The sequence below is a fragment of the Narcine bancroftii genome, chromosome 6 (genome assembly GCF_036971445.1).
Source record: "Narcine bancroftii isolate sNarBan1 chromosome 6, sNarBan1.hap1, whole genome shotgun sequence".
In the NCBI taxonomy this organism is placed as follows: Eukaryota; Metazoa; Chordata; class Chondrichthyes; order Torpediniformes; family Narcinidae; genus Narcine; species Narcine bancroftii.
The window spans coordinates 99,167,839-99,194,958 of NC_091474.1; the positions used below are offsets into that span (position 1 = coordinate 99,167,839).

The following is a 27,120-nucleotide window of genomic DNA, read 5'->3' on the forward strand; positions in this document are numbered from 1 at the left end:
GAATCTTGGGTACACAGATAGCAGCTCCTTGTTATGAAGCCTATGGTTGGTATCCTGGCCCAGAGGAGATTAAAACCCCAGAGCCATTTTCCATCCCAGGTTCTGGTAATGCTATGAATGAGTAAGTCTTAGCCAAGAATATCACAACAGAATATAACTTCTGTTAAGTGAATTAAGCGAAATTACATTGTCAGTTTACAATCACCTGATACATTTCAGTTGAAGGCTATCTGCTGGGGATTTCCTCTGGACAGCCCTTAAATTTAGCAATATTTTTGATGTGCACAGATTGATTATTTCGTGGTATATGGAATCAACTTTTTCTGCTGCATTCTGACCGAAAATATTAAATTGGAGGAGGTAAAATTATGACATTATCAGGGAGGAGCTAAGGAGACATAACTGGGAGCAGTTGTTATCAGGCAAGTGTATCTCTGACTTGTGAGAGTTTATTTCAATCCATATAATTAGACAGGACCAACATGTTCTAGTAAAGAGGAAGGATGTGGATAGAAATAACGCAACCAAACTCTCTAAACCTTCTTTGCTCCAAAGAGAAAAGCCCGCACTCTGTTAACCTTGCCTCATAAGATGCTTTCTCCAATCTAAGCTTCAACCTTGTAAATCTCTTCTGCACCCTCTCCATAGCTTCCACTTCGTTCCTGCAATGAGGCAACCAGAACTGAACACAATATTCCAAGTGTGGTCTTACCACAGTTTTATAGAGCTGTAATATTACCACATGCCTGCAACCGTGTCTGCCTGTCCTGCATCAGACTTGTCAGTCACCAATGAGCCTGCAGCAGACGTGGACATACCCCTCCATAAATCTTCGTCCGCGAAGCCAAGCCAAAGAAGAAAGAAAGAAAGAATATTTCCTCGAGACTTTTTTTTAATTGTAAAGAATAATCTCTTTTATTTGGGTGGATTTTTCCTCATATATCCACTAAATCCATTATTTTTCATCAAATCAGTTACCATTTTTGCTACCTTATTTTTCACCATTCTATCTAATTTAGGGTCTAAAACAAAATTAAATTCCCCTCCCAATATAACTTTTCCCTTGCCATTTAATAAATTCATGAAGACATCTTGCATATCCATTCATTAAGGTTAATTGTTCCAAATAAATCTGACAATTCACCATAACGTATCTCCCCGCTACATCCATGTTAATATCCAATATTTTAACTGCTAAATTTTTATTAATTAATATTGCTGTACCTCTAGCCTTAGAATTAAAAGATTCTGCTATTACTGTTCCTACCCAATCTCTTTTTAATTTTTGATGTTCTTTTTCTGTCAAATGTGTTTCCTGTAAAAAAGCTATGTCTGTTTTAATTTTTTTTCATATATATCAGTAATTTTTTCCGTTTTATTTGATTCTGAATCCCATTAATGTTAATACTAATCAGCCATCTAAACTCTCATAAAATCCAATAACCATCCAACTTTCCAGTCCTCCCACATCCAAAATACTAACTAAATATTTCATTATACAATTATTAAATTTAGATGTATTAAAAAGAAAGGAAACAAAGAAAAGAACAGAAACTCTACCCCCCCCCCCAAAAGGCGTACATTATTAACAGTGCGTCTTTACACCTCTGATCTATAGGAGAGCGATCGAAAACCACATCCGCCCACTAGATTTCGCAGATGCCAGACTCATACCCCCACCTAACTCCCCCAAAATTATACTATCTCTTATACCTCAAATCTATTCAAACCAACAATGATCAATTCATATTTTTACACAATTCAATCAGGTAAAAACTGTCCTCTCTAATATTCTCTCTCCTCCTAAAACTTGTATAATTTCATTATACATCCCCAACTGCAATCTTTCCACTTCCTCTCTCTCTTCAAATATCTCCCAGTTCTCATCTCTTTTTCTCAGACAACAAATCTGTAAACACTTTCGCTTCATTGGGTTCTGCTGGGTATCTTAAAACAAAAGTGTAGCCTTTCTTCCATCGCACATTTTTAACAGCATTATTTTTTTTCTTTTTTCAACAAATCAAAACATATCAGGGTAAAAGAAAATCTTATTATCATTATAAATGAATGGTGATTGTCTTTTCTTCGCTTGCTTCGCAGCCAGCTCCAAGATCTTCTCCCTCACTTCATATCAAAACAACTTGACCAGAATCAAACGTTGTTTCTGATCTGGCCATGGCCTAGGTCGTAATGCTCGATGAGTTCATTCAATCTCAATATCTCCTTGAAATTCAGTTACCCCCAAAGTTTGTGGAATACATTGTAGAAATCTCTTCATATCTTGTCCATCGTTGCCTTCCTTACATCCAACAATTTTTATATTATTTCTTCTACTAAAATTGTCAAACATATCAATTTTTTTAGTTAATTGTTCTTTAGTTGCAGCCGCCTCAACTTGAACTTTCTTCATTTGGTCTTCAACATGCTGAATTTCAAATTCATTACCTTTAATTTTTGCGTCCATCACTTGAAATTTTTGTTCCATTTGCGACAACATTCTCTCCACCTTCTTCATAGAACCTTTATTTTCAATTATACCCTTATTACATTTTTTTAAACTTCCATTATTAACTCTAACAAAGTTTGTTGGAAAGAATCCATATTCTTCTTCATATCATTTGTATAAGACTCCTTTATTTTCTCCTGTTTTTTGGCCAAAACTCTGTGCTCAACATACATTTCTTCTTCTTCCAGCTCCTCTTCTTCATTACTGGAACTGGAGGCTTCTTGAGCTTTTGTTAAATTACCTCTTTTTTTTTGTGCCCTGCACATGTGCAACTCCTCCTGGAGAGCTCTAGGATCGCTCTTCAAGATAGGCCTCTCTTCTTTATCAGCTTCTTTTTCTTGTTCAAGTTCTTGAAAAGTAACAGTCAATTTTTCTTTCTTAGGTGGCATTGTATATTGTTTTGTAGGCCTTCCGATAGCTTCCTCTTCTATTTTCTTGCAGTCAATTCAGGCTTCTTCACTCTTTTTTTAAAACTTTTTCGGAGAGAGTAGAGAATTCAAGTCTAGCCCCATATCACCCCTCAAGACTCTTGAACTCAATCCCCCGACTAACCAGCAAACCATAAGTTTTCTACCATATCAACCTGCACAGCAACCTTGGGGGAGCTATGAATTGGATGGCCTAAGTCCCTCTGTTCTTCCACACTATTAAGAATCCTGCCATTAACCATGTCCTCTGCCTTCAAGTTTGGCCTTCCAAATTGGATCACCTTACACTTATCCAGATTGAACTCCATCTGGCACTTTTCCACCCACTCTGCATCCTCTCTTTTGCCTGTTGTAACCTACTACACTATCCACAATGCCTCCAACCTTTGTGGGATCTGCAAACTTACTGATGCATCCTTCTTCTTCATCCAGGTCATTTATAAAATTTACAAAGAGCAGGGATCCCAGAACAAATCCCCGTGGCACACCACAAGTCACAGACTGCAGGAAGAATACGTTTCATTTAGTACTACCTTCTGCTTTCAGTAGGCAAGCCAATTCTGAATCCACACAGCAAGGTTCTGTGAATTCAATGCCTCATGATTTTCTGAATGTCTACCATGGGGGACCTTGTCAAATGCCTTACTAAAATTCATATACAGGTACTCCCCAGCTTGCAACCTATGTGATTTGCATTCATCCGCACATATGACTGAAAATTTGTTTTAAAAAATAAGAAAAATTATAAAATTTATAAGGTTTATGTTGTATTTGACAATCTATAACAGGGATGCAAGGCATGTAAGAACCAAAATGTGCACACTTACCTTGTTAGTCAGCGTCCTGGGGTCAGTAGGCTGGGCGTGGCCATCTTGATTCCTGTGCGCATGCACAAGTCTTCGGTTGGATATCGTTAGGATGCTTAAGTCTTGCGCATGCACCAACCAAACTCCAATATGCAAACCTACTGTGCGTGCACCAACCGAAGATTCCCGCCTGTGCACAGGAATCAAAATGGCCACACCCAGCCTACGGACACTGGCACATCGATTAACAAGGTAAGAATGCACATTTTGGCTCTTACATGCCCTGCATAGTTTGTAAAATGCAACATAAACTACATAAATTTTATATTCTTAATTTTTTTAACAATGTACACAATTCTGACATGTGTCCATTCCGAGATACGACCGTTCCCTCAGTCTGCATTACAATCATAAGTCAGCGAGTACCTGTACACATACCTAATGCCTACCTTCATCAATTTCTTTTGTTACCACCTCAAAAAACTTAATTAGGATCGTGAGGGATGACCTACTCTTCACAAAGCCCTGTTGACTATCCCTGAGAAGGCTATACCTCTCCAAATGCTTGTAAATTCTGTCCCTAAGAATCCTCTCCAATAGTTTGGCCACCACTGATGCTAGATTCACTGGACCATAATTTCCCAATAACCTTTTTAATCAAGCAGACTACATTTGCCATTCTCCAATCCTCCAGCACCTCCCCTCTGGCCAGGAAGGACACAAAGATCATTGCCAACACCCCAGCAGTCTCTTCCCTCGCTTCCTGTAGTAACGTGTTAAACTTCATTATTCCCCCTATTTCTAACCTTACTAGCAAATGGCACAGAGAGAGGTCCTGAGATCACAACCTTGGAGGCCCTGTCCTTCATCTTGGTGCCTAACTCCCTGAACTCTATGTGCAGAAACTAATCACCCTTCCTACCCACAGCATTGGTCCCTCCATGGACCACAACATCTAGCTCCTCACCTCCCTCTTGAGAATGCCGTGAACTCAATCTGAGATGTCCTGGACCCTGGCACATGAAAATCAAAATACCATCCTGGAGTCTAAATCTCATCCACAGAACCTCTCATCTGTTCCCGTCACAATGGAATCTCCCATCACTACATGCAATGTAAGAGAATTTTTATTGATAAGATAGGTCACGAATATGCAGTGCGCTCCATAATGTTTGGGACAAAGATTTTTTCCCTTTATTTACCCCTATGCTCCACAGTTTCAAATTTGTAATGAAACAATCCACATGTCATTGAAGTGCACATCTCAGATTTTATTCAGGATTACTTGCATGAATTTTGGATTGACCATGTAGAAATTATAGCATAATATAGCATATACATAATCCCCCTCATTTCAGGGCACCATAATGTTTGGGACATTTGGCTTCACAGGTGTTTAATTGCTTCATTGGTGTAGGTATAAGAGAGCTGGGCTTGCATCTATGTTTTTGATCACCTTTTGAGTCTGTAGCTGCCATTTTTCAACATGAGGACCAGAGTTATGCCAATGAAAGTCAAAGAAGCCATTATGAGGCTGAAAAACAAGAACAAAACAGTAAAAGATATCACCTAAACCTTAGGATTCCCAAAATCTACTGCTTGGAACATCATTGAGAGTGTACTGGTGAGCTCAGGAATTGCAAAGGAACTGGTATTCCAAGGAAGATCTCCACTGCTGATGACAGAATATTTCTCATCATTATGAAGAAAAATCCCTGAACACTTGTCCAACAAATCAGAAACTGTCTTCAGGAGGCAGGTGTGGATGTGTCAATAACTACTGTCTGCAGAACAGTTCATGAACAGAAGTACTGAGGCTACACTGCAAGATGCAAATCATGAGTTAGCTACAGAAACAGGATGGTCAGATTAGTTTGCCAAGAAGTATTTAAAAGAGCTGGAGAATTCTGGAAAAAGGGCCAAGATTAACTTGCATCAGTGATGGCAAGAGCAAACTATGGAGGTAAAAGGAACTGCTCAAAATCCAAAGCATTCCACATCATCTGTGAAACACAGTGGTGGAAGTGTTATGGCTGCTACATATACTGGTGCACTTATCTTCAGTGGTGCTGCTGATGGCAACAGGAAAATGAATCCCAAGGTGTTTAAAAACTTCTTACCTGCTGAAATTGGAGCAAATGCCTCCAAACACATTGGATAATTCTTCATCCTACAGCAGGACAAGGCAGCTCAGTTGGAGTAGCGATTAACGTAATGCTGCTACAGTGCCAGCGTTTGGGTCCAGGGTTCGAATCCCACATTGTCTGTAAGGGGTTTGTACGTTCTCCCTATGTCTGTGTGGATTTTCCCCCAGGGCTCCAGTTTTCTCCATCCATTTGAAACGTACCAGGGATGTAGGTTAATTGGGTGTAAATTGGGCCAGAATGGTCTGTTACCATGTTGCAGGTCCAAATTTATGCCTGAATGAACAGACGGGTATATGGATTGGGCAGAGGTATAGGACAAAGAGTTGAGGCACATTCCTTCCTTTTGTGAAAGTCAGGGAGAAGGAATCAGATCCATAAGATAGACCATAAGCCAACCAGCATGTAATCAGCATCACGGATCCTATTATCAACAGTGAAGGTCTTCCTTGGAATACCAGTCCTATTGTGATTACTGGCCTCACCAGCACATTCTTCTTAATGATGTTCCAAACTTATGATTTTAGAAATCCTAAGGTTTGGGTGGTTTGTTTTATTCTTGTTTTTCAGCCTCATAATGGCTTCTTTTGCTTTCATTGGCACATCTCTGTTCCTCATGTTGAAAAATGGCAGCTACAGACTCCAAAGGTGATCAAAAGCTTCAAACAAACCCAGCTCTCTTATACCTGCACCAATGAAGCAATTAAACATACTCACTAACACCTGTGAAGCCAAATGTCCGAAACATTATGGTGCCTTGAAATGAGGGACTATGTATAAAATGTGCTGTTGTAGCCACTGAAAACGCAGTGGTGGCTGATGAACGGAAAATAACAACACACAGAGTTGCAGGTAAATCTTTTACTTGAGTCACACACATATTCTTTTAAAACACTGAACCATACACACCATATTATGACGTCCCGTGCCGGTTCACTAGACTTCTGGGAGTTGTAGTCTATCTATAGCGCTGCTACACATCCCCCCTCCCCCCCACCCCAGAACTGGCACTATCACCTGGTAGTTTTTTGGGAGGTCTACCCCTGTGTCGGTCTAATGAATGTTGAATGAGCAGTTTTCATGGCAAGTTTGAGCCTGTCAATTGTGAATGACAGAGGCTGCCCGGCAATGTCCAAGATGTAGGTTGACCTCGTCTCTCATATGGCACCTGCAAGGGCTGTCCATGTGTTTCTCTACGTATGAACCTGTATTCACAGTCCTTCAGTTTGTGTTGTACAAAAGAAACATGTTTGCCATGTGATGATGGTTGTACAGGGGATAATTTGCCTATGGAATCCCTTAGTCTGCTCAGCAGTTCTTTAGGATATTCATCTTTACTGGATCCATGTGGAATTAATTCCCCTGGGACCACCAAAGGTGTGCTATATACAAGCTCCGCAGATGAAGCGTGAAGATCCTCTTTTGGATTTGTCCTAGTGCCAAGCAACACCAATGGTAATTCATCTGCCCAGTTGGGACCATCCAAACGGGCCATTAAGGCTTGTATGATGAAGCCTAGTGTCAAGCAGCCGAGATAAGGTCGTCCATAACGAAGATATAAATTGAGGTCCTCAGTCAGAAGTGACATCCACCGGTAGGCCGAAGCGAGCCACCCAGGAATTAAGGAATGCTCGTGCACAAGAGTCTGTAGAAGCATCTGCCATGGGGACTGCCTCAGGCCACCTCATAAACCTATCAATCACCATGAAGAGATAGCGGTAGCTTCATGAAACTGGAATTGGTCCCACAATGTCCACATGGATGTGGTTGAAGCGACAAGTTACTGGTTGGAAGGGTTGTAGCAGTGCTTTTGTTAGCTGGTGGATTTTAACTTTTTGACAAGCTACACAAGATCTGGCCATTTGCATGAGGTCTTTGTTCAGACTGTGCCAAATAAATCTGTCTGAAATCAGACAAACTGTCGATCTGATGGATAGATGAGAAAGATCATGGACAGAATCAAAAATGCAATGTCTCCACGAAGCTGGAACCACTGGCCATGGATGTCCTGCTGATATGACACAAAAGAGCAGCTTGCCGTCAGCATTGATTTGCACGTCCTTCCATTGAAGGTTGGTTATCAAGGTGCGATACAATTCCATCTCACCGTCTTGTGCTTGGGCAGCGCTGAGAGCCGCATGGTCAATACTGTGGTCCATAGCTGATATCGTGAGTGCTTTTAGAGGGTCATACTTGCACTCTCCAGGCTCAGGTGGATCATGCAGGATGTCACCAACTCGCTTGGCAGTGGATTGGTTCAAGTCACTGACGAGGTGATAATAGCAAGTTGCGTCGACCTTGATCTGAGGTGAAATTGTGCTTCAGCCTGTCGAAACCACAGCTCTGGTTCCGCCGTCCAGAAGAGCGGTAGCTTAACAGCAACAGCTGCAGTCTCCATATGGTCCAAAAGCTCGTTTTGGACCTGTCAGGGTCACCAATCATAAACACTGAAAACACAGTGGTGGCCGATGAACGCGAAATAATGACTCACAAAGTTGCAGGTAAATCAGAACTTGTTTACTCGAGTCACTCGTGCATTCTTTTAAAACATTTAACCACACACACCATGTAATGACATCCCATCCTAATTTGCTAGATTTCTGGGAGTTGTAGTTTATCTACAGCACCATTACACTGTAATTTCTACATGGTCAAACCAAAATGTATACAAATAACCTTGAATAAAATCTTGACGGTGTACTTTAATTACATGTGAAATGTTTAATTACAAATTTAAAACTGTGGAGCAGAGGGAAAAAATTGTCTTTGTCCCAAACATTATGGAGGGCACAGGATATACTTCCATGAAATTGGCGACACAAAATGGTAAAGAAAGTTTTCAGCACACTTGGCTTCATTAAATGCGACACTGAGTATCAGAATTGGGTTGTAATTTACAGCTAGACAGGGTGCCAGTGAGCCTCCACCTGGAAAATTTCATTTAATTCCGATAGCCTCACATGAGGAAGGGTGTGATGAAGCGAGATTCACAAGGAGTTGGGTCTTACTTTATGAGGAGAGACAGTGTTCCCTCTCAACTGTGTGTGCATGCTTTGACCATCTCAGGCTGTGGATTGAATGTAGAACATCCTAGGAATTATATCTCACCCTCCGGCTATCACCCGTCAGTGAGGAATAGAAACAGTGCACAGTCGTCCTCCCCAAGTTGAATTTAATCATCTATTTTTGAACAGGATGCAATCATGTTCTCTTCCTTTCAGAATTTGTCTTGTTGGTAACAGTGCACCGATCTCACAATTTCATCGGGGCAAAGGAAACAGGTTCATGCAGAAGATTGCCAAGGTTCCCCAGGAGGAAGAAGAGGAACGAAAGGACGATGTGATCATTGCAGAAGGCTTTGTGGAGGAATATCTGGCACTTCATTGCAAAGACCTGTTAGTATCAGAGGCAATTATTCCAAATGTTCATTAATTTCATTTTTGTTTTAAATTAGCTTCAGCATCATTGCTCATCATTTTCTATTCAACACAGTCCAGGAAAGCTTGTTCCATCCTCATGGTACTGATAGAGCACAGGTGATTTGCAAAATCAACTGAGAAACACAAAGACTGCCGGTGGTAGAATCTTGATCAAATAATGAGTTGCTGGGGAACTCAGAGGGTAATGAGCATCCCTGGGGAGAAACCAATGTTTCAGGGTGTGACCCTTCATCAAGATGAAAGTAGGAAGTTGGCATTAATGTTGGGATATGTGTCGTAATTGTACCCTGGGAGGGTGGAAAGTGAGGACCAGGGTAGGATGGGTGTAAATGAAGTACAAAATATGGAGGAGATATGTGTACGGGCTTTATGAATGACAGTTGGGGAGGAATATGTGTTTATTAAAGAAAGAAATTATAAGACGAGCAGAAATAGGCTATTCAGCCCATCAAGTCTACCCTGCAATTCAATCATGAGCTGATCCATTTCCCCACTCAGCTCCACTGCCCAGCCTTCTCCCCGTAACCTAGGCTAGTCGAGAATCTATCAATCGCTGCCTTAAATACACCTAATGACTTGGCCTCCACAATCATCTGTGGCAACAAATTCCACAGATTTAAACCTCTGGCTGAAGGAATTCCTCTGTTCCAAGTGGATACTTTTCAATCTTGAAGTTGTTCCCTCTTGCCCTAGACTCTCCCACCATGGGAAACATCTACTCTGTCAATGCCTTTCAACATTCAAAATGTTTCAATGAGATCCCCCATTGTTCTCCTAAATTCCAACAAGTACAGGCCAAGAGCTGTCAAATGTTCCTCATATGACAGCCCTTTCATTCCTAGAATCATCCTTGTGAACCTCCTCTGAACATCAGCACATCCTTTCTTAAATGAGGAGCCCAAAACTGATCACAATATTCCAAGAGAGGTCTCACCAGTTCCTTATAGAGCCTCAATATCAGTTCCCTATTCTTATATTCTGTTCCTCATGAAATGAATGCCAGTATTGCATTTGCCCTCCACCACCAACTCAACATGCAAGTCTTTCCTTCTGCACGAAGGTCCCTTTGCATCTGGGTATTTTCAATTTTTCCCCATTTAGAAAATACTGCCAATTTTTGTCTTCTTCCAAAGTCATGACTAACATTATATTTCATTTGCCACTTTAGGGCGGCACGGTTGGTGTAGCAGTTAGTGCAATGCCTTTACAGCGCCAGTGATCAAAACCTGGGTTCAAATCACACCCAGGGGCTCTAGTTTTCTCCCAGTATTCAAAATAAAACAGGGGTGTAGGTTAATTGAGTGTAAATTGGGTGGCACAGACTCATGGGCTTGAAATGGCTTGTTACTGTGCTGTATGTCTAAATTTAAAAAAATAATAATTTAAATTTTAAAATTCTCTCCATTCTCCTAATCCATTAGATATAGGAGCCTTTTGGCCCATCGAGTCCACTCTGCCATTTATCTATTCTCCCACTCAGCCCCACTGTGGCAGCAAATTCCAGAGGTTCACCATTCTGTGGTTAAAGACATGAAACATGGGTCAGAGAGTCAGTCCCTTCATTCTCTGCTGACCATCAAGCATTTATGCCCACCAGACACGCACTTTATTCTCTCCACCTGCACATTAACCCCCACCACAACCACCATTTATCCCTATGTACAGGAGCAATTCACAGTCGCCAGTTTTTTTTAACCAAAAATAGACTTTATTCACAATAAATTATTTATAAAAGGAAAACCATTCAGAGTCTATTTCCACCCTTTCATATCCATACATTCCCGTAACTGTACATTGTTACATTCAATTCTATTTACACCATAACCACCATTGTCACTTCCTTCCCCCTCTATTGTTTGAGGTACTTACCCTCAGCCCCTTTTTGCAGTGGCCAGTTGTCCCTCTGACCTGAATCACAGATCGATTTGGGAGCTGGTTGGATGGATGGGTTGTACCTATATCAGATAGGTCGAACAACCTTGCACCGAGATTTTTTAGTGCTTTGAGGAGATTTAAATTAATTTGGCTGGGGTAATGGGAAACTGAATAGATTAATAAAATCAGTCGAGTCATGAGTGACATTAGACACAGGAGAAATTACTTCTATTTTCATGGAAGGAGTCCAACGGCTCAGGCTGATTAACTGTCAATGTATGAGAAGAAAGGGTAGGACTGACAGCTCAACGTTCCAGGAAATCATGGTCGGCGCCGGAATGAGTGTTAAAGGAGGGCATTAGGGTAACCAGGTGGAGCACAATCCGACAGTCATAGACTCTGTCACTGCTGGCAGCGGCCTATCTAACGAGCGGACGTACAACTCCTCTGATATCGCAGCTGAAAGCGCTATTTTTATTGCGTGTAGAGTCACTAGCGTGCATCAAGCTGGTGACGCTTGACCACACTCGTGACACGAGCGAGGCCGGGTCTGACGGTGAGCAATGGCAGCGAGAAAATTTGGTCACAGCACCTCACAAGAAAAGGCCATGCCTGTGAATGCTCCCCTTGGCACCGACCATGCAGGAACTAACTTCAAGATTCCATACCTTGAATTAATTAAGGAGTCCATTACTTCAGGATCAGAAGGGTGTCCATGTGTAGATCCAGAGAAGAAAGGAAAACCTTAAATATTTTGTGAATGTGTTTACTGTTGAACAGGATAAGTAAGAGTGGGACTGGAGGAAGGTAACTAAAGATAGCATAAAGCATGTCTGCCTTAGTAATAAAGAGGTTTAGCAGTCTTAAATCATATCAGGGTGGATAAATCTCCAGATCCAGACCAGGTGAATCCAGAACATTGTGGAAAGGCAGGAGGGAATTTGATGGCTCATTTCTAAGGATGGGAGAAGTTCTGGGGGAGTAGAGGATTGCATAGGTGGTACCATTGTTTAAAAGAGCATTAAGAATAATCCAAGTCTGTCATCAGTGGTAGGAAAACAGCTGAAGAGGATTGTGAAAGATAGAAACTGTCAACATTTAGGGGAAAATTATTTGTTGTGAAAATTCACGTCTCATGAACTTGATAGAATTTTTAAAGAGGGTAGATGCATTGAGGACATTTAAGTGGTTCTTAGACACATGGATGAAAGAAAAATAGAGGGTTATGAGGTAGGGAGGGTTTAGTACTTTTTTTTTGAAGGAATATATAGGTCGGCTCAACCGAGGCCTAAAAGGGCCTGTACTGTGCTGTATTATTCTGTTTATGCCTGTATTTGAACTCCTGCTAGGTCTTCAGTACCCACCCCTGGCATTTCCCTCTCTGAGATGCCATACTGTGCCCCCAATCCATGCCTTACCTACGCCCCCTGCTTCACCCACACCTCAATGAGTTCCTCGCCTGCCATGATGCCAAACTTCTTCCACCCTCTCCACCTCTGAGCCTTCTTCACGAAGGATTCTCCACCGTCACTGAGGACTCCTTTTCCCACTAAGCTTCCTTCCTCCTCTTGGATACGTAGAACTGGCTTTCTGCCCACTCTGTATCTTTTCATTTCCAATTTCCTCCAAGACATCAACAGTCTCAACTTCACCTCTCTACTCACCTATTAGTCTTATCCCCTCCAAATACACTGCCCTCCATTTTCTCTGCACCAATCACAACCTCACCATCATCACACTCACGTACTGACCTCTACCTTACTGGTGCCAGATCTCAGAACACCTCTTACCCCTTAAAAAGACCTCAGGAAGAAGCATTGTTTCCTGCACCATCGCTGACCTCATCACTTCTAGTATTCTCCCTTCCAAAGTATCATTGATTCCCAACCCCACACTACCCTGTTCTACCTCCTACCTAAGATTCACAAACCAAACTGCCGTAGTAGACCTGTTTGTAGTCCCGCATGCTCCTTCCCCACCAAACTGGTATCATCGTACCTCAACTCCATTTCCATTCCCATAAAAAAAGTCTCAAGACTCCACTTCTTGCTCAATAATAGACCTAACCACCACCACTCTCCTCTCTGCCTGGCAGAAAATCCCAGGGGGACCACTTAAATCCCAGGGGGACCAGAATCCTGGCAGAGGTATTTGCTAGGGCTACTCAGGATCCTTTAAACTAGAATGGTTGGGGGGAGGGAACAAAATAGTACAGAGCAGTAAGGAGAAGGTTAGAATGCAAACAAAGAAAGTTTGTAGTAAGTATTTGAATATGGATGGGCAGGTGATAGAGAAGGGAAATGCTCTGGAAGAAGATGAAGGGCAATTGGCAGGAAAAGTAAATAATGTTGTTATTAAAGATGAGGGAAAACGGGGATTAAAAATTGGGAAATCTCTGAAATTCAAATATTTTAATGCCAGGAGTATTGTAAAAAATGTGGCTGAGCTGAAGGTGTGGATTGATACTTGGAAGTATGATGTGGTAGCGATTAGTGAGACATGGTTGCAGGAAGGATGTGATTGGCAACTGAATATCCCTGGGTTTCCTCAGAGGTGGGGTTGCATTGCTTGTCAGGGAAAATATTACAGCGGTGCCTAGGAAAGATAGATTAGAGGGCACATCCACGGAGCCTATTTGGGTGGAACTGAGGAGTAGGAAAGGAGAGGTTACACTTGTAGGGGTGTATTATAGACCACCCGAGGGGACCGAGACCTAGAGGAGCAAATCTGTAGGGAGATAGTAGATATTTGTGATAAGCACAGGGTTGTAATTATGGGAGATTTTAATTTTCCACATATAGATTGGGAAACACATTCTGTGAAAGGACTGGATGGGTTAGAGTTTGTGAAATGTGTGCAAGATAGTTTTTTACAACAATATGTAGAGGTGCCGACCAGAGAAGGAGCAGTGTTAGATCTACTGTTGGCAAATGCGATGGGTCAAGTGACGGAGGTTAGTGTTGGCGAGCACTTCGGGTCCAGTGATCATAATGCCATCAGCTTCAATGTCATTATGGAAAGAGAGAAATCAGGGCCAAGGATTGAGGTTTTTGATTGGGGAAAAGCTAGATTTGAGGAGATGCGAAAGGACTTGCAGGGTGTGCATTGGGACAATTTGTTTTATGGGCAGGATGTAGTAGAGAGATGGAAGTCTTTTAAAGATCAGATTTTGAGAGTGCAAAAGCTTTATGTTCCTGTTAGGTTAAAAGGAGGGGCAAAAGGTTTGAGAGAGCCGTGGTTTTCAAGGGATATTGGAAACTTGGTTCGAAGAAAAAGGGAGGCATACATTAGATATAAGAAGCATGGAGTTAAGGAGATGTTTGAAAGATACATTGAATGTAAGAGGAATCTTAAGAGAGGAATTAGGAAAGCTAAAAGAAGGTACGAGAAAACTATGGCAAGCAGGGTGAAAACTAATCCAAAAGAGTTCTACAAATATGTTAATGGTAAGAGGAAAGCTAGAGACAAAATTGGTCCCTTAGAAAATCAGAGCGGAAAACTATGTGTGGAGCCTAGAGAAATGGGGGAGATATTGAACAGTTTCTTTTATTCGGTATTCACTAAGGAGAAGGATATTGGGAGATGTGAGATAAAAAAAAGCAAATTGGGTAAATATGGGGAATATAGAGATTACAAAAGGTGTAGTTTTAAGGCTTTTGAAGAATATAAAGGTGGATAAGTCTCCGGGACCAGACGGGATCTTCCCCAGGACATTGAGAGAAGTGAAGGAGGAAATAGCAGAGGCTCTGGCGGTAATTTTCCAAATGTCATTAGATATGGGGATAGTGCCGGAGGATTGGCGCATTGCGCATGTGGTTCCGTTATTTAAAAAGGGTTCAAGGAGGAAGCCTGGCAACTATCGGCCTGTAAGTTTGACGTCTGTGGTAGGTAAATTAATGGAGAAAATTCTTAGAGATAGTACTTATAAACATCTGGATAGACAGGGTCTGATCAGGAGCACTCAACATGGATTTGTGGGAGGAAGGTCATGTTTGACCAATCTGATTGAATTTTTTGAAGAGGTGACTAGGAATGTGGATGAGGGTAGCGCAGTGGATGTTGTCTATATGGACTTCAGTAAGGCCTTCGATAAGGTACCACATGGAAGGTTAGTTAGGAAGGTGCAGTCTTTAGGTATAAATTTTAAGATAGTCAAATGGATTGAACATTGGCTGAAAGGGAGAGGCCAGAGAGTGGTAGTGGATAATTGTCTGTCAGGTTGGAGGCCGGTGACTAGTGGTGTGCCTCAAGGATCTGTATTGGGCCCATTGTTGTTCGTTATATACATTAATGATCTAGATGATGGGGTGGTAAATTGGATTAGTAAATATGCAGACGATACTAAGATAGGTGGAATAGTGGATAATGAAGAAGGTTTTCAAGGATTGCAGAGGGATTTGGGCTGCTTAGAAAAGTGGGCTGAAAAATGGCAGATGGAATTTAATGCTGATAAGTGTGAGGTGTTTCATTTTGGTAAGAAGAATTAGAATAGGACATACGTGGTAAATGGGAGAGCATTGAGGAATACAGAAGAGCAGAAAGATTTAGGAGTGACGGTACATCGTTCCCTGAAGGTAGAAACTCACGTGAATAGGGTGGTGAAGAAGGCTTTTAGTATGCTGGCCTTTATCAATCATTGCATGGAATATAGGAGTTGGGAGGTGATGTTGACATTGTATAAGACGTTGGTGCGGCCTAATTTGGAGTTCTGTGTGCAGTTCTGGTCGCCTAATTATAGGAAGGATATAAACAGAGTGGAGAGAGTGCAGAGAAGGTTTACCAGAATGTTACCTGGGTTTAAGCATCTAGAGTATAGGGAGAGATTGGACAGATTAGGTCTTTATTCTTTGGAGCGTAGAAGGTTGAGAGGGGATTTGATAGAAGTATTTAAGATTATGAAAGGGATAGACAGAGTGGATGTGGATAGAGTATTTCCGTTAAGAGGAGGAAAGATTAAAACAAGAGGACATGAGTTAAGAATTAAGGGGCAGAGGTTTAGAGGTAACATGAGGGGGAACTTCTTTACTCAGAGAGTGGTAGCCGTGTGGAATGATCTTCCGGGAGAAATAGTGGCGGTGGAGTCAATTGTATTATTTAAGAAAAGGTTGGACAGGTATATGGATGAGAAGAAGATGGAGGGTTATGGGCATTGTGCAGGGAGGTGGGACTAGAAAGGGGTGTTTGGTTCGGTGCGGACTAGAAGGGCCTAATGGCCTGTTTCCGTGCTGTAATTGTTATGTTATGGTATGTTATGTTATGAACTTGTACTCACCATCAATAACTGCTCCTTTGGCTCATCCCAATCTCTTCAAGTCAAAGAAGTAGTCATGAGTACTCCTAAGGGCCCCAGCTATGCCATTTTGTTGGATATGTGGAATAATCCATGCTACAAGCCTACACAGGCAAGGCTCCTCAACTCTTCCTCCATGTTATCATTAGTGCTGCCTTCTGCACCCACATTGAGCTCATCAACTTTAACCACTTTGCTGCCAACTTTGACCCTGACCTCAAATTCACTTAGTCCATCTCTGGCAACTCTCTCTTTCTCAATAGGTTTTCATATTGGGTGACAATATATTTACAGATATATTTTATAAACCCATAAATAATATGGCGAGCTCTCCACTGGCCACCGTGACAGAGGTGCACCAAAGAAAAGGTACAAGGACTGCCTAAAGAAATCTCTTGGTGCCTGCCACATTGACCACCGCCAGTGGGCTGATAACGCCTCAAACCGGGCATCTTGGCGCCTCACAGTTTGGCGGGCAGCAACCTCCTTTGAAGAAGACCGCAGAGCCCACCTCACTGACAAAAGGCAAAGGAGGAAAAACCCAACACCCAACCCCAACCAACCAATTTTCCCCTGCAACCGCTGCAATCGTGTCTGCCTGTCCCGCATCGGACTTGTCAGCCACAAACGAGCCTGCAGCTGACGTGGACTTTTTACCCCCTCCATAAATCTTCGTCCGCGAAGCCAAGCCAAAGAGAAATTCCCACAGTTACCTTAACTATACCTCTTCCCAAACTGTCTCACAAGATCACAAGATAAAGGCCATTCAACCCATCGAGTCTGCTCTGCAACTCCATCCTGAGTTAAACCATTCTCACATCCAGTTCCAATTTCCGGCCTTTTCTTCATATCCCTTGATACCCTTACTAATTAGATACCTATCAATCTCCTTAAACTCCCCAATGATTGAGCTTCCACAGCTGTAAGTGGCAATGAATTCCACAAATCCGCGACCCTCTGGCCAAAGAAATTTCTCCTCATCTCTATTTTAAATGGGTTCCTTCTCATTTTAAGACTGTACCCTCTTGTCCTGGATTCACCCACCAAGGGAAACATCTTATTTACATCTACTCTGAGGCCATGCTTGAAATATTGTGTGCTGTTTGGTCCCAATTATTGGAAAGGGTACAGAAGAGATTTCCAGTTATTGCCAGAATTAGAAAGTTGACTTGTTGTACGAGACTGGAAAAGCTCAGCCAGTTTTCCTGGGTTGTTGAGAAAGGATCTTATTGAGGTCTATAAAATAAGTATTTTGGTTGGCATGTACCAGTTAGGACAATGAGCCTGGTCTCGTACTCAATAACTCTATTAATCTAAGGGCATGAAAGTTTCACATTACAAAGGAGATGTCGGCAGCTTTCAAGTACATAAAGTGGATAAATCCTTGTCCTAACCAGATATACAATAAAATCATGAGGGACATAGATAAGGGAAGGAGATTGATGAGGCCTAGGCAGATATTTTGGTATCTTCATTACCCACAGGTGAGTTTCCACAATACAGGAGGATAACGTGCTTAGGATAAGCAAGAGAACTAAAGGCTAGTAAGTCTATTATCTGATGGTAAAGTTATTCAAAGAGATTAGGAGGACAAAATTTATTTGCATTTGGAAAGATTAGAGTTATTCAGCAAGGCTTTGTGCATGAAAAATTGTGTTTGACAAATTTGATTGGTCAGCTAGTTGGTGCCAGAATGAATTCACCAATTAAAATCAAAATTGGAGTGGTGGTAGCAGACAAGATGATAGTAAAGCTTTGTTATTCAGATTAGAGACCGATGACCAGTGGAATATTGTCAGGATGGGTGCTGGTCCCACTGTTCTTTATTTTATAAAAGTGGTTCGCCTGTGATTATAGGTAGCGTAATGACAGTAAGGTTAGTGGTGTAGTGAACAGTGATGAAGATTGTCAACGGTTATAGTAGGGTCAAGAGCAACTGGCTTAAGTGGGCAAAAGAATGGCAGGACAATGATCTCAGAAATGTAAATCCATAGCTCCCTGTAAGTGACAGCATAAATAAGATAGGGTGGGTGAAGAAAGCATATAGATCAGGGGTGGGCAACCTTTTAATTTTTAATTTAGGCCCACAACTACATACCAGGAGTATAGGTTAATTGGGCGGCAGGGACTTGTAAGATATAGGATCAGAATTGAGCCACCCAGCCAATCAAGTCTGCTCCACTTCTCTTTAGAGCTAATATTCTTTAGCAGTCCTTGTTCACAGAATGTTACTGCATTCCCTTCCTGTGGTAGGTGGTAAAGAAGGAATTGGGCATGCTTGCCCTCATCAGCCAGGGTAATGAGTACAGGAGACATCGGTGAGGTTTGATAAAGGGTTCTGACCCTTTATGGGGTCACCATTGACTGACCATTTCTACCCATGGATACTGAGTTCCTCCATGCCATTATTTATCGACTCAAGATTCCAGTAACTGCAGATTTTGTGTTTTCCTATTGATGAGATTACATGTGGAAATTGTGGGCAGTTTTGGTCATCTAGTTATAAGAATTATGTCTTTAATCTGGAAAAGGTACAGAAAAGATTTGCAAGGATGTAACCAGGGCTGGATAGTTTGACTTACAAGGAGAGGATCGATAGGCTGGGACTTCTCCCTGGAGTGAAGGAAGCGAAGGGGTGACCTTTCAAGGTATATAAAGTAATGAAGGGCACATATAAGATAAATTGTCATAATCTTTGATAAGATTCAAGATGTATCCCTGACAGTCAGAGAAGGAGAAGCAAAAGGGAGTCCCCACAAAGTCACTGAGTGTCCATGGATTCACCTCCAGCATTCCTTTAGCCACACAGCCTTCAGACAAACCATTGGGAAACAGAGCTCAGACATGATCAGGAAGCCCTCAGTGCCTATGACAGGTGAGGAGAGGGGGGCATTCACAGACCATGACCCCCCCAAATGAATTATTATGCCCCCCCCACCCACCCACAGCACTAGCATCACTAGGGGATTGTGGACCGTACCAGGGGTCACCAAAATGAATCACGTGATTTAGTCTCCATGAAAAGGGGAAATGTGATGGTGCGACGGATGGACGAGTTTCATGGCAAGTATGGCACCCCCTCAACCCCCCTCCACTAAGTGAGTCCTCAAATGATCATTTGTGGCCCCCAATGCCCCCTCCCCCATTGCTTTTACCCTAATGCCCCCCTGATTAGATCTCTTCTCACACCAACTCTGACCCATAGCACTCTCTCACATCCCAGTTCAGATACCTGGTACCTCTTCAGCCAGTTTGGAGCCAATCTTTTGAGTGTTCTTTGACCACACACACCTATAACCTGTGTGGGTTCCTCTTCTCTATTCATCAACAGCCTGTGTATTCTTCATCCGCTGAGTCCCTCGCTGGTTTGCGAGGCAACCATCCCGAAAGGTCGTGTCCTCTACTTCTTCTCAACAGGGGGTGGTCTCCCCGTTTTCTGTGCTCTGCACCAGTCCTTCCCTGGAGTCTGCGATCCCTCAAGGACACTACCAAACATGGGTGCCGCCATCTTGGGCCCAGACCCTGTGGTCACAGGATTTTAATATGATCCATTGGCTCATTTAACAGGCCGTTTAAAGGGAATGCCCAGAATATGGAATTTAAAATCACAGGGCATAGATTTAAATATAGAAAGGAAAGGAAACTGAGGGGAAAGTTTTACACACAGGGCATATGGAATGAGATGCCAGAGGAAGCTGTGGAGGCAGTACAGTTGTGACTTTTAAAAGACATTAAAATGACCTAGACCAGCAGCAATAGAAATTCTCCAAGACAATGATACCTTCAAAACAATAATTTTTATTAATAACAATAATATAACATTTATTATTTAATTCTAAACTTAACCCCACTTTGTACAAATGTATATGTGTGAGGGGCAGATCCCAAACCATTATAGTTCAGGCATGATTTTGAAAAGTCAATTTCAAAGTTCAGTTTTATAAATCTTTTGTATTGAAACTCAGAATCTTTAAACTGTTTTTCAAAAGTAATTATGGAGTAAGTGATGTGCCAAGTCATCAGACTTCTCAATAATCACGAATTCTTGTATCAAACGAATGATTTTTTCACAATTTCCTCTCTCATGTGTGGAGGTTATGGAACCTGTGATTTCCATTTCACTTTACCAAGCCAAATTTTAGACCCAATTGTCAATTTGCCCATGGGACCTTACCCTTTGGACCAGCTTTCTATTTGGGACCTTTGCCAAAGACAACCACTCTCCTTCATCATTACTCCTTGTTACCATCTGAGCTCATCTCATTTCATGCATTTGGCCCATCTCCCTCTAATCTTTTGCTAAGAAACTGTGTTACAGAATTATGCTATTACTAATCTTTAAGTTATAGTATATTATATTTTTGAGAAGTACCTTGTGGGTTGGAAACATACACAGAGCTGCTGTGTCTACTATGTCCAGCCATAAACAGAGCAATAAAACTAGAGTTGATTGTTCCATAGAAAAACTAAAGACAGTGAATGTTTACTCAGAAAGACATCTGGTTAAAAGATATTTGCTTCATTAAGTTGTTTCTGGAGAAATGAACCTTCAAACAGACCCAGTAGTGATGTCATGTGATTACAACACTTCAAGAAAGCATCTTTAATATAAGGAACTAGTTCCACCTGAAGTCAGAAATGCAATAATATTCTGAGAAAGGACTGCTATTGTTGTCTCCTTGTCAAGGGAGGAACACAGGATCAAAGTGTCTTCAGAAAAGATGGCCACCTAGACTGCCTTTCTTTATTAAGAGAGAGTAATGCCTCTGTGTCCATGGAAATGGTCATTTCGTCTAAAACCCTTGCCTGGATTTGTGAAATTATCGTAAATTTGATCCAAAGAATTTTTTTATTCGGAGGATGGTTAAAATCTGGAACACACTGCCTGAGTAGGTGGTGGAAGCAGATAAGTCTGACAGCATTTGCGAATTGGATGAGAATTTGAATTGTCAAAGCATGAAATGCTGTAGACAAGGTATTGATCAACGAAATTTTGAGAGAACCTAGTCTATATGTTCCTGTCAGGATCAAAGTCAAGGTTAGAAGATACGGGAACCTTTGTTTTCGAGGGATATTGGGGATCTGGTTTGGAAGAAGAGAGAGGTGTATATCACAGGTATAGGCAAGATGGAGTAAATGAGGTCCTTGGGGAGCATTAAAATAAATGCAAGGAAAACCTCAAGAAATAAAGCAGAAAGGCTAAAAAAAGACATGAGATTGCTTTGGCAGACAATGTGAAGGAAAATCCTAAGGGTTTCTACAGGTATATACAGAGCAAATGGATAGTAAGGGACAAAATTGGTCCCTTTGAAGAACAGAGTGGTTGGCTTTGTATGAAGCCAAAAGAGATGGGAGAGGTCTTAAATATTTTTTCAACAGTATTCACTCAGGAAAAGAGTTGTAGGAAGTAAGAAAATCAAGTAGTGAGGTCATAGAACCTATAGAGGTTAAAGAGGAGGAAGTGCTTACTGTCTAAAAGCAAATAAGGGTGGATAAATCCCCAGGGCCTGACAAGATATTTGTGTGTAGAAATTGTAGGGCTCTGGCTGAAATATTTAAAATGTCCTTAGCCACCGATGTGGTGCCAGAGGAATGGAGGGTAGCTCAGGATTTTACCTTGTTTAAAAAAAGGCTCCAAAAGTAACCCTGAAAATTATAGGCCAGTGAGCCTGACGTCAGTATTAGGTAAATTGTTGGAAAGTGTTTTAAGAGATCAGATATACAATTATTTGGATTTGACAATAGGGATAGCCAACATGGCTTTATACGTGGTCGATTATATTTAACCAATTTTAGAGTTTTTCAAGGAGGTTACCAGGAAAGTTGACGAAAGAAAGGCTGTGATGTTGTCTGCACGGATTTTAGTAAGGCTATTGACAAGGTCCCACATGGGAGGTTAGTCAGGAAGGTTCAGGTGCTCAATATCCATGGTAAAGTAGTGAACTGGATTCGACAATGACTGGATGGGAGAAGCCAGAGAGTAGTGGTTAATGATTGCTTCTCAGATTGGAGGCCTGTAACTAGTGGTGTGCCTCAGGGATTGGTGCTGGTTCCATTGTTGTTTGTCATTTATATCAATGATCTGGATAATAATGTGGTAAATTGGATCAGCAAATTTGCAGATGACTCTAAGATTGGAGTTGTTGTGGACAGCGAAGAAGGTTTTCAAAGCTTGAAGAGGGATCTGGACCATCTGTAAAAATGTGATGAAAATTGGTAGATGGAATTTAACAAAGAAAAAATGTTAGATATTGCATTTTAGAAGGACAAACCAAGAAAGGACATTTATGGTTAATGGTAGGGCCCTGAGGAGTGCGGTAGAACAGAGGGATCTGGGAAAACATAATTCCCTGAAAGTGGCATCATTGGTAGATAGGGTTGTAAAGAGAGATTTTGACTTACTTGGCCTTCAATAAATCAAAGCATTGAGTACAGGAGTTGGGATGTATCGGTAACGTATAAGACATTGGTGAGGCCAAATTTGGAATATTGTGTGCAGTTGTGGTCACCTAACTACAGGAAAGATATCAATAAGATAGAAAGAGTGCAGAGAAGAATTACCTAGACTTAAGGAACTAAGTTACACGGAAAGGTTAAAAGGGTTAGGACTTTATATCCTGGAGTGTAGAAGAATAAAGGGAGATTTGATAGAGCTATTTAAAATTTTGAGGGGGATAGACAGTAAATGTAGATAGACTTTTTTCCATTGAGGGGAGGTGAGATACAAACCAGAAGGCATGGGTTAAGAGTGAAAGGGAAAAATGTTAAGGCGAACATGAGGGGGAACTTCTTCACACACACAGTGGTGGGAGTGTGGAACAAACTTCAAGCTAAAGTGGTGAATACGGGCTCAGTTTACAGGTATCTGGATGGGAGAGGTATGGAAGACTATGGACTGGATGCTGGTCAGTGGGACTAGGGAAAAAATGGTTTGGCACAGACTAGAAGGGCTGAAGAGGCCTGTTTTTGTGCTGTAATGTTCTATAGTTTTATTAGTACAAATGGGTATGATGGTCGACATGGATGTAGTGTTTCAACAGGCCTGTTTCTGTGTTGTATGCTTCTGTGAATCTGAGTGTGAGGTGATATATTTTAGGAGGACTACTAAGGCTAGATCATACATCAGGAATAGAAGAGCTTCGAGGACTATTGAGGAGCATCAGGATCTTGGTATTGAAGTCCAAGGATCCCTGAAGGTGGCAGCAGGGATTAAGAAGGCATTCCGGTTACAGGCTAAACGTGTTAAACATGTTGTGAAATACACGAGCTGTGAGATTATGGTACAACTCTAAAACATACTGTGTGCATTTCTGGTCGCAGCACCTCAAGAAGGACATTGAATGCACTGGAAAGATGAATATAAGTTAACCAGAGTATTGACTAAGATGGTACTTTTCAATTATGGATAAGATGGAAAATACACAAGAATGGATCTTGAGCAAACAAGAAATTGGAGAGTTATAGGGTCAATTAACATCCATGGAGAGAAATAGCTAACGTTACAGGGCAGGGCCTTTTTTTAAGATGGGTTTTCCTTAGTGAATAGGAAGCTGAAGGGGCGTATTGTTAGAATGGGGTGGAAGGGTCTTAGAATTTGCTGTTCTGAAGACAACTGTTTCATTTTGAATCTGCAATACAGTGATTGGCGGCAGAAATTCAAATGACATTTAAGAAGTATCCATGTCAGCATTTGAATGGCCAAGGCATGGTGGTGAATGGGATTAATATAGATGAGGACGATGATTGGCATTGATATATGGGGCAAGGGTCTTGTTTCTTTCTGTGTGACTCCACCACTCAAACAATAGCACCTTTGTCTTGTTCTTATTACAGACTCCAGCTCTTTTCTCGATGTCAGTTCAGATCTATATGTTTTCGTTAAATGTATGTAATCTATTCAAAGAGTTGTGCCATTTGTCTACACAGGGAAGATGACTGCTTTGAGACAAGGTTGGATCTTTCCATACAATACAAAAACAGAAATGGTCTGCCTTCAATCTCCCCAAATAGCTGCAGAAGAAATACTATTGTAACAGAGCTCTTTGATGAGATATGGTTGGAGATCGTGAGCTGTATGGAGGAGCTAATTCGTAAGCATTGGGATAGGCATGTTTCAGGTACAGAAGTATTTGAACCTTCTGAAAAACATTCTTCTACAATTGAAATGTAATGTAGTTATCTTCCGCTTTGAGTTGCATGAATTTGAAGCGGGAATGCTGTGAACTAGGCTAGTCCCCAAGAGTGAAGCCATCTGCTCAGCATATGAATGGTGATGGACTCCTCGTGGACACAATAGGATAATGATAATTTTCACAAATTTCCAAACTCTCAGACTCAGCACGTCCCACAGCATGTACTTGTGCAGCATGGAATATGTCAATCAGCAATGACATCTTTGTGCACTGAAAGACCAGCAAATTTCAGAAAGCCCGAAGGGTGTCCTTCACCAAATAGAGGATCTTCCAACATTTCTGGATATCCATCTCCGTGCATCCCTGGGAAAAGCTGTAAATCAGAGAGTCCTCTGTCATACTAATGCAGGGGATAAACTGTGACAAGGACCCTTACATCCTTCTCCACACACTCTTTGCGAACCTGCATTCTGCAAAGAGGTGGGTCACTGTCTCCACTTCATTGCTGTCATCTCAGGAACAACATGTGTTGTGAATAACGTTCTGGTTATCCAGGAAGGATCTGACTAGAAGCACTCCTCTCACTGCCAGCCAGGCCAAGTCGTGGTGCTTGTTCGTGAGCACTGATGATGAGGTATTCTGCCAGATGACCTGGACGATCTGCTCAGGGAAACCAACTCACTATTTCCATCAAGTCCTCGTCTGTAGAGCGTTCTGTGCTGACCACTGCCTGATGGATGTGTGGTCAAAGGTGTTCGTCTGGAAAAGCTTTTCCATGAAGTAGTGTGGCAAAGTCCAGCTGACTGAGGCCAGGTCCATCCTTTGCAACACCTGGGACAGATAAAACCTCAGCACATAGCGGCATATGGAGTCCTCGTACTTTGGTTCCACACATGAGGGTGGTCATCAGGATGAGGACCACTTTGGGTATGGCCTTGCTGCTGTTGTCTGGCAACTTGTACATTGGCGACTCTTTCAGTTTGGATCCCCATATGAACTGCTCTGGTTAGCGCAAAATAGTTAAAAGTATAGAATAAAATCTTAACTAAATACGTTACTTCATAGAATGCGATCATACTTGTATGATATTAAAACATGCCAATACAGTTTTATTAGCCCTGAGCGATAGGCTGGGCCAAAATTATCTTGAAACAATTTTAAGTTTACCTTTGCACAAGCATTCAATGTGCACAGACTTTTGTCACAGGAAAATAATTTGTACAACCTAAGATTTTTGTGCACACTGACTACTAAAAATAAGAAAGAACATTGTTCATGACCAAGTTCTTCTCTGTTATTGAGAGGGAGCGCCGCGCCCACAGACCCAATTTCTGGTGAACCTTTGTGATCTGGTCTAGTCAATTTTTGTTGCATGTCTCGACCCCTCCACAGCAGATGAAGCCAGAAAGGACATTCTGAATTGTCCTGATTAGGATCCATTCACATCTGAGAAAGCATGGGCATATTAGGAATAGTCAGCATTGTGAGGTGAGGATATGTCTTACAAATTTGACTGAATTTGTTCAGATTCGAAGATGAGGTTGGGGAAGTGGATGTTGCACTCATGGTCTTTAGTAAAGCATTCAATAAGGTCCCTTATGATAGTTTGATTCAGAAGATTAAGGCTCATGGGAAAGAGAATGTATGTGAGGGTCATTCTCTGAAATGCATATATTTTAATGCAAGAAGTATAGTGAACAAGGTAGATGAGCTTAGAGCATGGACAGATACTTGGGGTCACGATATTGTGGCAATTAATGAGACCTGGCTACAAGAGGACCAGGACTGGCAACTTAATGTTCCAGGATACATTTGTTTTAGATGTGATAGATCAGTGGGTAAAAAATGGGGAGGAGTTGCTCTGCTTGTTAAGGAGGACATTACTGCCATGAGGTGGCAAGATGGTCTGGAGGGATCGTCCAGTGAGGCTGTTTGGGTGGAATTGAGGGGTGAAGGAGGCATGAGGGTGCTAATAGGGATGTATTACAGACCACCAAATGGAACAAATGTGTAGAGAGATAACATATATGTGTGAGAATCATAAGGTAGTGATCATGGGAGATTTTAACTTCCCTCACATTGATTGGGATACCCATACAGTTAGAGGGCTGGATGGGCTAGAGTTCATTAAATGTGTTCAAGATTGTTTTCTGAATCAATTAGTAGAAGAACCAACTCGGGACAGTGCAATACTGGATCTCCTGTTAGGGAACGAGCTAGGTCAGGTATCAGACATTAATGTTGGAGATCCAATTGGGTCTAGTGATCATAATTCTGTTAGTTTTAAGGTGGTTTTAGGGAAGAGCAAGGAGGGGCCTAAAGTTAAGGTTCTGGATTGGAGAAGAGCAAATTTCGAAGGAATAAGAAGGGATTTGGGGAGTTTTGAGTGGGACAGGATATTTTCAGGTGAGGGTGTAAATGAAAAGTGGAGGATATTCAAAAAAGAAATTTTGAGGGTACAGAGTAGTTATGTCCCAGTGAGGATCAAAGGAAAGGCTG

At 41.7% G+C, this 27,120-nt stretch overlaps 1 protein-coding gene across 3 annotated transcripts in view; it reads left to right on the forward strand.

Moving 5' to 3' along the window:
- LOC138736403 (protein FAM149B1-like) overlaps nucleotides 1–25,900 on the forward strand; it is an 82,573-nt gene extending 56,673 nt beyond the window's left edge. Inside the window, exons 5-7 of one of the 3 annotated variants that reach the window (XR_011340268.1) lie at nucleotides 2–121; nucleotides 4,669–4,855; nucleotides 9,106–9,189. Coding sequence is in view for 2 of the 3 variants with exons in the window: in XM_069885879.1 (XP_069741980.1) it covers nucleotides 2–121; nucleotides 9,106–9,279; nucleotides 24,416–24,659 (538 nt within the window). In the remaining variant the exon portion in view is untranslated. Of the gene's footprint in view, nucleotide 1; nucleotides 122–4,668; nucleotides 4,856–9,105; nucleotides 9,280–24,415 lie in introns of those variants that run through there. The other 2 variants (XM_069885879.1, XM_069885880.1) reach the window with 2 other exon arrangements.
- The last annotated feature ends 1,220 nt before the right edge of the window (nucleotides 25,901–27,120 follow it).